The 11855-nt window shown below is 47.6% G+C and overlaps 1 protein-coding gene across 2 annotated transcripts; it reads left to right on the top strand.

Moving 5' to 3' along the window:
- Window positions 1–3130: 3130 nt before the first annotated feature.
- Window positions 3131–11205, top strand: dub (duboraya). 2 transcript variants are annotated; one of them, XM_040038243.1, is made up of 8 exons: window positions 3131–3306; window positions 3391–3461; window positions 7139–7228; window positions 7475–7543; window positions 9591–9659; window positions 9778–10017; window positions 10121–10549; window positions 10644–11205. In XM_040038243.1, exons 2-8 carry the CDS (start codon window positions 3456–3458, stop codon window positions 10665–10667), a joined length of 927 nt encoding a protein of 308 aa, XP_039894177.1. In that variant the 5' UTR covers window positions 3131–3306; window positions 3391–3455; the 3' UTR covers window positions 10668–11205. The 2 variants fall into 2 exon arrangements, with proteins under 2 accessions (XP_039894177.1, XP_039894185.1); XM_040038251.1 differs by having other exon boundaries at window positions 3131–3461.
- Window positions 11206–11855: the final 650 nt, after the last annotated feature.

Below are 11855 nucleotides of genomic sequence, written 5' to 3'. Positions count from 1 at the left end.
AGAACATGAAAATAGATGAGTGCAAACACCTTTAATAATCTATTAATCCATTTATCAGTTCACTGATCTGAGGGACAGGCGAGTGTTTAACCAGCAGGGGGCAGCACAGAGCACAGCCTGTACAGACGCATTAGACTTTCCAAAGGCTACGATTTACAGGTGTTCCCTAAATGCATCAAATGGCCACCGGATGATTTTGGAGGGAGAAAGTTTTCACAGGTCAAGGTTCCACCTTCAATGACGCCAGACATGTTGGTGTTCTGATTAAAGATGGCAGCATGACCGCCTTTAACAACCAGCCAATAGGAAAGCAGCTTGAAATGACGCTCTGCCCAATGGAAGTCAAATGTTTAAAAATCAAAACATTAAGGATGGAAACAGGAATCTTTGGTTTATTTGTGCTGGCAGACTGTATGATTGGTCGTCCAGCTGTTACCATGACAACACCTAGGATGATACAGAAAGGGTCCAAAACATCAGTGCGTTCATAGGAGCAAAGCCTGTGACTAGTTTCTCCATACAGGAAGTGCCTTGAAGCTGTCATCACCAACAACTCGTCAGTTCTCATCACCTCGCACGCTTTGTATTGTGAGGTAAAGACTCCACAAGAACACAGAGAAAACCCAAACAATCAGATGATGTCCCACGATTAAGCGCTGGGCAACAGTAGGAGGGGAAAACTCCAGCAGAACCAGGCTCAGGGAGGGAAGGCCCTCTGCCGGGTGGGGTGAGGGGAGGAAGACAGGACGCTGAGGAGGATGATAATGATTCAATGCAGAGAGGTGTATGTGTCGATGGTGAGAAGGCGGTGTGGGAGGAACAGGGTGTCTTCTTCAGGGAGGTTTTAGAGAGCTGAGACGTCTTTGACGTCCTAAAAGAAGAAGTCCTCCTCCGTCATGACGCTCTGCTGTTTCATTATTCCTTCTTTTCATTACCGAGGGTTTGTAAAAGTGTGGCAGGGGGCTCCCAGCATATCCACACCACTGACCCCAGGTTTACTGTGTTTACCACAGCGCGGCGCTCGCTAACCTTTAGTCTGATCACCAGAGTGCTGCACAGACATGTATTCACTGAGGAGGACCTCGAGTTCTTCATCAGTGCATCGGATGCAGACCAGGAGGCCGCAGGTCAGTGAACGCCTCGTGTTCTCGGGGGTTGGATTTGAAACGTCTGTGCTTTCTGTTGTAACGACGGAGGTTTTGAGGTTGAGTAACTTCTCTTTGGTCACATTTCCGCAAGCGTCTCTTTCACCTTATAAGGTCTCCTCCTTCATAAAACTTCTTCCTGTCTGCTTCACCCCTCCCCTCCAACCACGTCCTGTGTCTCAGTGCTCAAACCGCCAAAGCTGATTGGTCTGAAGATACGGTGACATGCAGTGAAAACAACACTGTAGTAAGTGTGATGTTGAGGCCTTTGTTGTTTGTCCTGAACATGAAAACACTGTTTCATATGCCTGGATGGCGGCTGCAGGAGGAAACGAGTCCTCTTTGAAAAAAATCCTGTCAGAGCATCTTCCTCTCTGCTCCACCCTCAGCTTCACCACAGGCGTGGGTTTCTCTTGTGATGCAAAGAGCTCAGGCAGCACTGCTGAAACAAAAAAGGAGAAATGAGAGAAGAAATATCTGCTCGAGTGACCCAACTTCCTCTCAGAGCCGAGGAGACGTCCTGCAGCTTCCTCTGTTTACACAAAAATACAGGCTGTGGTCGACAAACTGACACAAACATGCTAAAAATATGAATAAATATCAGAGATGGAACATTATTATTGGTGTTTCTTTTCTTAAAGGCTGAAATTATTGATGAAATTCAATATTGTAAACAGTGAATAAAAAGAACCTAAACAAAACCTTAGCTCGAGAGCAGAAATGTGAGCCGTAAACAAAATGTTTGGTGACCTCACTCTGATTTCTTGACTCCAGCACCTGCACTTTGACCCCACAGTTCGACTTTTAGCTGCCTGAGGTGAGCACATTTGGTCGAGCAGCTCCGCAGACTGAACGAAGGCACCACACAGACTCAGGTACCTGCTAATCAACCTGCTCAGCAACATCCAATCAGCATCCTGTACAGAGGCGAGAGCTGCCTGCCATGTTCAACCTTTAAAGAAATAATCATGTTTACAGGCAGATACAGAAACTGGTTTGGTGTCCGTAGATAATTTCCTCCTTCATAACAACTGTTTAGATTCTGTTACAAATTCAGTCAATTTTTAAGCCTGTTTAATAGAACAAACGTTTTATACTCCCAGATTAGTGTGTAATTATATTGTCCATCAAACTGATGCAGTCTGAGCTAAGCATCCAAAAATGTTAGTGCAGCTTTGACTAACAGAAACCAATTGCAGCTAACAGCAGCTAACAGCAGCTAACAGCAGCTAAAAGATGGTAAAATTAGCTAACAGCAGTACTTTCCAACGGTTCAACATACATTAACTCCAGCCGTCACGCAGCATTGACAGCTGAGGTAAACAGCCTTCAACAGATAGAGAAGAACCCTGAATGTTTCTCCGGGTCCTCACGGGCCAGTTTATAATCCATATAATGGTGAAAACACACTGTAAAGGTAAAGTTTGCATTATTAGGGGCGTGGCCTTTTTGTATTAAAGGTGCATGGCGATGCAGGCAGCTGTAGCTGCTAACTGTCTGCTTTTTTGGTGCCTTTTGTACCTGCCAATCATAAGGCAGAACCACTTGAACCCAATGTTTCCACTTCCTGCTCCTCTGTGACTCTGATAGGACCGTAATCTCCAAAGGGAGCATCAGACCTGAAGCCAGAGAGCGAGACCATAAAGTGATCCGGAGAGAGTTCACTGAGCAGAACGCTCATTTTCCCATCAACCAGAGCAGTCGCCCCCTGCTGGCGATCAGGAGGAATGCATTTTTAAAAGCTTCATCTCTGTAGTCAGATTTTATTTTTTAAAAATTACTGCAAACAGTAATTAATGCTTAAAGACGGTTTAGCCATCAAGATGCAGCTGTGTAATGTTCACAGAGGAAATAATTAGAACACAGTGGGTGCAGGAAGCAGTCGGAGCTGATGTGATCAGATAACCGTTTCGAGTTTCGTAGCGACTCTGTTGTGAAACAGATTTAAGTTCTTCATTTGTAAACAAAATGACTCTAACTGAGAACAGCGTTTGCGAGCAAAAGTCTTCCTTCCACTTCTGAGCGCTCAGCGGTTTCACGGGTTTAAATGTGACGGTCGTGCAGACCGAGCTCAGAGACGTCAGGTTAATGAGCATGAGCTGAATTAAACCAGGTTTAATTGATGGGCATGAAGCTGCAGGACGATCAGAAACAGAGCGAGGTGATGAACATGTGACAGAACATGAGCTCTCTCTCTCTCGCTCTCTCACTCTGAAATGACTCTGCTTCTATATTTAACCTGCAGGCTGGCTCTCTCTCTCTTTCACACATACTCGACACAAGCGAGGCGGCTGAGAGACGACGAGCAGGATGGAGGTAAAACTTCTCAAACTTTGCTTTCAGCTGCTGCTGGGTTTACACGTGTGTGTGTGTGTGTGTGTGTGTGTGTGTGTGTGTGTGTGTGTGTGTGTGTGTGTGTGTGTGTGTTCTGCTGCATCACAGTGGAGTTCAGATCAAAGTCGAGCACACTGCAGAGTGAACATTTTAAAAGGAACTGCTGCAATTTCGCCATGACTCTGAGCAGGCGGCCAGTGTGGCGTCCACATATTTCTGCTCATTCTGGCTTTACTGACGCAGTGACAACCCTGCAGGTTCGGTGAGGTGGCGTGCACTGAGCGTGTGCAAACTGCAGCTCGTACGATTCCACGAAGTCCCAGAACTTATCTCTGCTTTAAAAATAGTTATCAGTTAACAACGAACCGTAGCCTGCTCTGTCCTCACAGGATGTGGAGAGTCATGTAGGCCTTCCTGACATCAGGGCTGGATTACTCACTCTGTGCTCAGAGCATCTTCACCTGCACATGGTCCCAGTGCAGCTGCGTGTTGTGTATGAAAGCATTTTAGCCGCCATCATGTTGTTGTTGTTCTGGGCAGGGAGTGGCCATATTCAGATGAGAGGGTGGCGAGGAGCTCAGGCTTGTTGTACGCTCTGTTAGTACAGTGACCTCCCAGCAGCCATGTTATTGGTCCCATGACATCATTAAAAACGCCCAACAGCCCAAATAGAGGTCTGATTCAGAGAGTCCAGTTAGCTGAGGTGAAGCTAGCAGACAGCTAGCAGCTACAGCCGCCTGTGTCTCCATCCACCTGTCAGTCAAAGAGGCCACGCCCCTGACAAAGCAATCTTTAAGTCTTACTGAAATTTAAATATGATATTATGAAAGGGAGAAATAGAAAGGCTTTAAATGCTGTCGAGCTGAGGATTACTGGAGTCCCCGCTGGATGTTTGGGGAACTGCGGTTTTTGGTACTTCTACGTCTGAGAGCGCTCGAGGTGGAGCTGGATGTTGGCTGGTGGTGCAAAGCATTTGTTTGTAACCACTGACACTAAAGGTGACGGTGCACGCTGCAGTTCACATCCTATGTGCTGCCTCCACCCCGGCTGGATTACAGAGTCATTCCCTGAGCAAGAACTAATCCTCCAAACTGTACACGTGGTTCTTCTATTGTGATCAAAAGAATCAATAACATAAGTGATCAGGCGAGAATACAACGGTCAAATCACGTTTTGTTTGTATGGAAACATGTAAAACACTCGTTGAGCCACAAAGTCAGTGACATACGCTGCAGCTCCTCTAACGCCCGCTTCAAAAAGTGACTTAATCCTCCGATAACTTAGGACTCCACCTTCTTTTCCAAATATGGTCACTTCCTGCTGCGAAAGAATAAAACATGGGAGCCACCAAGAAACTACCGTTGAGGACACCTGTGGTGACGTCACAGTGAGTGGACGATGAAAACGATGAAGAGTCCTCAGAGTTTTGGCAGAAGATGTAAAACCTTCATCTTCAAGGACGTCTGGGACTCTGCATGAAGTCAGAAGACCATCGAAGCCCTGAAGGTTCAATAACTGCCAATGGGCCCCATAGCTGTACACACACACACACTCAGACACACACACACACACACACACACACACACACACACACACACTCAGACACACACACACTCAGACACACACACACACACTCAGACACACACACACACACACACACACACACACACACACACTCAGACACACACACACACACACTCAGACACACACACACACACACACACACACACACACACACACTCAGACACACACACACACACACACACACTCAGACACACACACACTCAGACACACACACACACACACACACACACACACACACTCAGACACACACACACTCACACCACACACCCACACACACACCACTCAGACACACACACACACACACACACTCAGACACACACCACACTCAGACACACACACTCAAACACACACACACACACTCAGACACACACACACACTCAGACACACACACTCAAACACACACACACACACACACCACACCACTCGCACACACTCACACACCCACAACATCACACACACACAATCAGGACACACACACACACCACACTCAACACACCAACCCACACACACAGACACACACACACACACACAACAGCAAAGAGGAAGTGGTTTAACGGCTGTTTTGCTTTTTTCATCACTTTCTAACTTCAGTTTATGGGTCAAACACACACCATGGAAACAATGCACACAACTCTGAGAGGGCGTGTGTGTGTGTGTGTGTGTGTGTGTGTGTGTGTGTGTGTGTGTGTCCTTGAGGCGATGTGATTTCATTATCTGTTGAATGTCAGCAATGTGAGGCCTTCAGCCCGGATCAACCACACGTCAACAGCTGTGTTGGTGTGTCCCTGAATATCTGCCTTTGTGGGGACCCATGTGTGTTTCAGCTCTGTGAGGACGGGCAGTCCCATCTCCCTGTTTGAGGGCTGTGTTTTTGTTGGTTGCTGTCAGTCAAATGGAACACCGCCAGGATCGACGCGTCGTCCGTGAAGAGTGGGTGTTTTCTTGTTGTTCACATGTCGGCGTGTATTTATTTTTAAAGCTTTTAACATTCCTCTGAGCTGAAGAACCGTGGGCGCGTTCTCTAATGCAGGAACACGAAACCATCAACTGAATCTCTGCAACTCAAAGTCTCAAAGTAACCATCATCCAGCAAAACACGAGGGTTTGACGACAGCGTGACTTTAAAACTGAAAACATAGCTCATAAATAAAGTTTAGGGCCATGTGACCAAGAAACCACGCCCACTTTAAGGCTTGCAGCATTCATTCATGCACGGCTCTCTGACTCTGCAGCAACTCCGTTCTTTTTCAGTCGTTCTGTTGAAGTTTGGATCTGGTCCCAGCTTCAGCTGTGGGACAGATTGGACTCATACGGAGGAGTTCACTCAGACCATCGGCTGACAGCTCGTCTGAGGTGTTTGGTTTGGGCTTCATGGACGTGGCTGTAGCTCAGGTGGTAGAGCGTGTCAACTGGTACTCAGGAGGTTGGTGGTTTGATCCCAGTCTGCATGCTGGCAACATACTAACCCCAAGCTGCTCCACGTGCATCCGTGTGATAGACAGAGCTCACGTAGAGAAATAAAGGTGTGTTCAGACAGAGTAGAAACGCTCTGAGCGAACGAGCTGACACGCCTCCATCCTAACACGGTTACGCTGCGGACACGCTGCCACACGGACTCCACTGCTCCCACAAATCATGTTTGCACTACTTTACGTATGCCTCTGTGGGGGCGGGGTCTAAAGCCGACTCCAGTTCCTCACTTTTTATTCTCAGGAATAAATGAACCAAAATGATCAGGATACCAAGTTACACCTTCCTCAGATTACAGACTCGTGATTGGACGGCTCATCAATGAGCAGTGACGCGTTGACTTTACCTCAACACCTGTCAGTTCACCATTTGAAAGCTGCAGGTAGGACAGATGTTCTTACCGTCCGTCCTGCTGCAGCGCGCAGAGGAAAGATCCGGGCGTGATGACCTCAGAGTGGACGAAGCGTCACACGGAGACAAACTCCAATCCTAAAAATCTTTAACACGATGAAATCTGCTGCAGACACATCGCTCGTGTCTATCGTTACTGATATCATCACCGCCTTCACCTGCTCGCTCACCTGGTCTCTCCTCTCCGTCCTCAGGAGCAGGCTACGTCGCAGCGCTCCGTGGCTGAACTCGCCAGGAGGTTCAAAGGTGCGGCTCCGCCACAAAGCCCCGCCGGGAATGAACAGGTGAGTGTGACGACAGCCAGCACGTACGCTACACACACCAGGACGTAGACACGTCCAGTGCAGACCTGCTATCATCTGCTAACAGTCAGATTTATGGACTCGGGAAGAATCAGTAACTCATATCAGACTCATACATGGTGATAGGATCTGACTGATTCAGGGAATCAAACTGGCAACCTTTTAGGACAGGTGTCCATACTGGGAGTAATGGTCTTTTTTTTAACTGCTGTTTTTGTCGTTTACCAGGAGAAGCCGGTCAGACGGCGACCGCCACGCACTCTACAGCTGTCCAAACCCCAGGGAGGCGAGCAGGAGGTGAGACAGAGATGAGATTAGGGAACATGACAAAACGATGAAGACGCCTGAAACATGTTCAAAGCCAGCCGATGGTCTGGTGGGGCACTGATGTGTGAAGGTTCAGTTAAAACAAAGACTACACAAACACAAAAACAACACAAATGGCAGGAAACAGTTAAAAATGATGAAATTACTGATTTATGACTCAGAAAAAATGACAAAACTATTTAGTTCAATACAACAGATTTTTTTATTTTATTTAGTCTTAAATCACAATAAAACAGAGAAACTCCACCATTCAGGCCGCCGCCTCAGAGCAGCACATGGCGACAGTGAGAAGGAAAAACTGTCCTGTAACAGGAAGAAACCTGCGGCAGAACCAGGCTCAGGAAGTGTGAAGCGCTTCTGCAAAGGAAGCAGAAAAAGACAAAAACACCTCAAACATCTTCACTGATAACCACCGTCGATGGCGTCTTTCGTGCAGTGCTCCGTCCTCTCCGTGGTTTGGTCGGCATAGACCTGAATCACAGCCGATCAGGTCATTAAGTCTGACGTCACTAGCTGTGTGTGGACCTAAACTCCTGCAGGTCCATAAATCAAACAACACTGCAGCTCACTGAGAGTTAAAAACTGTCTAAAGTCTTTCATCTTTAATAAAATGATCAGCGTTCTGCTCTACCAGGTGTAACAGTTGAGTTTAGCATCCAGGCATCCATGAAAACGGAATTTATGACATTTAACGGAGTTAGAAGTTAGCAGGGAGTTAGCTCGCTAGCTTCTATCTAAATACAATATAGCATGTCCTGACTGCGGGGTTTTGGAAACAAATTCAAACGTACAGCTCTGTTATCACTTCCAACATAAATGAAGACAGAAAACTAAACAGCAGTGATGTTTGTAGGGTTACTGAAGTTGGGCTAGCTGGTATATAATGATGTGCTACGTGACTGCTAGCGACACAGCTATGTTAGCATAATATAAACAAGCTAACTTTTTTCCACTCGATAAAAGTTAACGTGAGTGTTCTCGGTGGTCAGGAACAAATGTAATCGCATGGCAGGATGCTGTAAAAGGACCAAACTTCAGCCAGGAGAACAACTGAGATAATCCATCCACAACACGAGGTTAGTCATTCATATACTGCTGCATGGGCTGGGCTGTAGTTACATCCTAAGGTTTTTAAAACTGAGCTTAAATAAATGATTAGCGGTAATAAAAGCCGAGGGAGGTCAACAGTGATCACTGACTGTTTTAGGAGCTTTTTGAGATTAAATAGAAGAAAATACAAAACATTAAACATGTTAACAACACAGTCTAAAGCCATATTAAACGCAGACTACGCCGGACTGGGTGTCCAGACCACCTCATCCGGCTCATTTTCATTCCAAGGAGTCGCAGCTTCTCCGAGGCTGAGCCCTGCGACCTGTGGGGGAAACACCGCTGTGTTCCCTGTCACTGACTCATGACCACAGATAGGTAGGTGGAGCATCCTCTCTTCACCGCAGCCGCCCAGTTCGTCACTCTCGATACAAACAGGAAGTAGACACAGATCCTGATGCTGGTTCTGCAGGACATTTCTTCTTGTTAAATGGCACTTTTTCCTTCCCACTGTTGCCAAGTGCTTGCTCTGATCGTCAGAGTCTCTTTCCTACAACAATCAGCACCTCGAGGTGTCTGTTGTTGTAAACTGGGCCTTTATATCTGCAATTTAGTTACACTGTTTGTAATATTTAAGTTTGAGCCAATAATCGTCGTTGCTCGAGTCCACGCACCCTTCAGAGGTAACTCAAGAGCATGATGGGATATATTGTCAAAGAAAATCCACGAACTGTGACTGAACACTTTAGTTTTATACTGTTTCATGTTCTTCTGGTGTGGTGACGGAAAAAAGGCACAAAAATTAAACATGACAATCGAGAGCTGAGGTCACGTTCCCGAGGAGCTCCTCGTCTGGTCTCCACATTTACATGAAGATCTACGAAATAAACGCACCTGTGTGTGTGTGTGTGTGTGTGTGTGTGTGTGTGTGTGTGTGTGTGTGTGTGTGTGTGTGTGTGTGTGTCAGCCTCCTGCAGGTGCCCCGACGTCACCTGTCAAAGTCAAGAGGAACTCTGGTCTAATTGAGAAAATCCAGGTGAGTCCAGCAGATTTCTGCTGCCCCCTGCTGGTGTAAACATGCACCGACATCACTCTGACATCACTCTGACATCGTTCTGACATCACTCTGACATCACTCTGACATCACTCTGCAGGCTGAACTCGTGCTCTCGCCCACGGGTCCTCCTATGAAGAGCCCTGGCATCAGGATGCTGCCTCTCAACTTCCCCCTGCCCTCCCCTGGCTCCGCCCCACCTGCTACCTCAGTAACCACCTCGTCCTCAGCAACCCCCACCAGCCCAGTCACCTCTCCTGTAACTGAAACGGAAGGCCCCGCCTCTTTTGAGGAACCTGCTACTGTGGCGGAGGGATCGGTCCTGCAGAGCATCAACAAGGTGAGACCCCTCCAAGGCGTTCATGTGATGCATTCAGTGACCTGTAAATACCTGCGCCAGCCAGCCTAAACACTCAGTTGATCACCCTTTGGTTCTCCTCCAGGGCAGAGCTCGCCACTCCATCCGCCGCCGTCCGCCATCACGCCGCCACAGGACATCCAGCAGTGGAGAGGTGGAGGCCAAAGACGCATCAGACACACAGGTGAGCTCCACGACTGACCCCGCTGACAAAACTGCAGCAGGCGGCGAGCAGGACGGCGAGCAGGGCAGTGAAGGTGACGTGTTCAAGAAGGAGGATCAAACAGACGCCCCAACAGCTCCTGAGAAAAGCCAAACTCACGAAGAGGAAGAGCCAAAGAGCGGCGACGGTGATGTGCAGGAGGGAGAGAAAGGGTCTGCAGAAGAAGAGGAGGAGGAGGCACCATCATCATCAGAGAAGAAGGAGGAGGAGCCGAGGTCGCCAGAGACGCAGAAACAGGACCCGACCGAAGACGCTACACTGACAGACGGCAAAGAAGAAGAACAGAGCGAGGTAAAGTACCTGTTCTCCTTCCAGAGTGACATCAGTGCAGTACTCTGTGTACTTTGTGTACATGTACTGAAAAACTGCAACGTTTCCCCCGCAGGAAGCAACGAGCTCAGCCCGATGAGGACCACGCGTCGACGAGCCCCTGGAGTGCTGGGAGAGAAACCCCGTATCAGCTACACCTGACTGAAGAGGCCTGCAGACGCTCAGGAGGCGAATATTTAGAAACTCTGAGGCGCCGCCCGCCATCTGCGAATGAGCGAAGACGCTCGGCCAATCGTGCGAAGGTCCAGCCGAGCTTGTTCGTTTCCACTCAACGCCTTTCCACACCACAACACTGCATTCTTCCTGTTCAGCCATATATACTGTGACCTGTCTGTTCTTACTGTGTGCTGCCTTCCATGATGATGATGATGATGATGAGTGGTTTGTGTCTGTGTTTAAAGCCACAGCTGTGAGGGAACCCTCGAAGCCTCGTTAGGTTTGACTGATTTCTGGGAACCTCCGAGGTTTTGATTGGATGGCGACACGCAGCCTGAGGAGGCGGTGACGTCACAAAGTGCTTCTGATGATGAAATTAAAATACTTTTGCTACCGTAATGATGATCTGCTCTGTTTTATTTTATCTGGCAGTGCTCAAAGAAATAAAGAGTTGCTAATGACTTCTGATTTTTCCGTGTCACAACTGCAGCGCGATGAGGAAGCTACCTGTCAGTCAAACAGGACACGCCCCTGATAAGTTTGCATTATCAGGGGCGTTAAACACATGAAGGTGGATGTCAGCTGTACAAGTCTGGCCCACTGAGCTCTGGTGAAGTACAGAGTAGAAATTTGAGACTTTTAACTGTATTTTAAAAAGTTTTATCTTTACAAATAAAGACTCATCGTAGTCTCCAAATTAACAATAGGTTAATCTATTACAATGGTACACAACGTGTGAGGAGGAAACAGTGGGAAGGAAAAACTCCCTTTTAACAGGAAGAAACCTCCGGCAGAACCAGGCTCAGGGAGGGGCGGGGCCATCTGCTGCGACCAATTGGGGTGAGAGAAGGAAGACAGGATAAAGACATGCTGTGGAAGAGAGACAGAGGTTAATAACAGATATGATTCAGTGCAGAGAGGTCTGTTAACACACAGTGAGTGAAGAAGAAACACCCAGTGCATCATGGGAATCCCCAGCAGCCTACACCTGTTGCAGCATAACTAAGGGAGGATTCAGGGTCACCTGGTCCAGCCCTAACTATATGCTTTAGCAAAAAGGAAAGTTTGAAGCCTAATCTTGAAAGTAGAGATAGTGTCTGTCTCCTGAATC

This window comes from Simochromis diagramma, unplaced genomic scaffold (assembly GCF_900408965.1).
Source record: "Simochromis diagramma unplaced genomic scaffold, fSimDia1.1 OVJJ01000323.1, whole genome shotgun sequence".
NCBI lineage: Eukaryota > Metazoa > Chordata > Actinopteri > Cichliformes > Cichlidae > Simochromis > Simochromis diagramma.
Note: the sequence above shows the minus strand (reverse complement) of the source record. Positions and strands in the feature narration are given on the sequence as shown.

Bases quoted from the DNA above. Each gene is read 5' to 3' on its own strand.
- dub (XM_040038243.1), top strand. The intron at 7,229-7,474 runs GTGAGTGTGACG...GTCGTTTACCAG, and splicing joins GCCCCGCCGGGAATGAACAG to GAGAAGCCGGTCAGACGGCG. The intron at 9,660-9,777 runs GTGAGTCCAGCA...ATCACTCTGCAG, and splicing joins GTCTAATTGAGAAAATCCAG to GCTGAACTCGTGCTCTCGCC.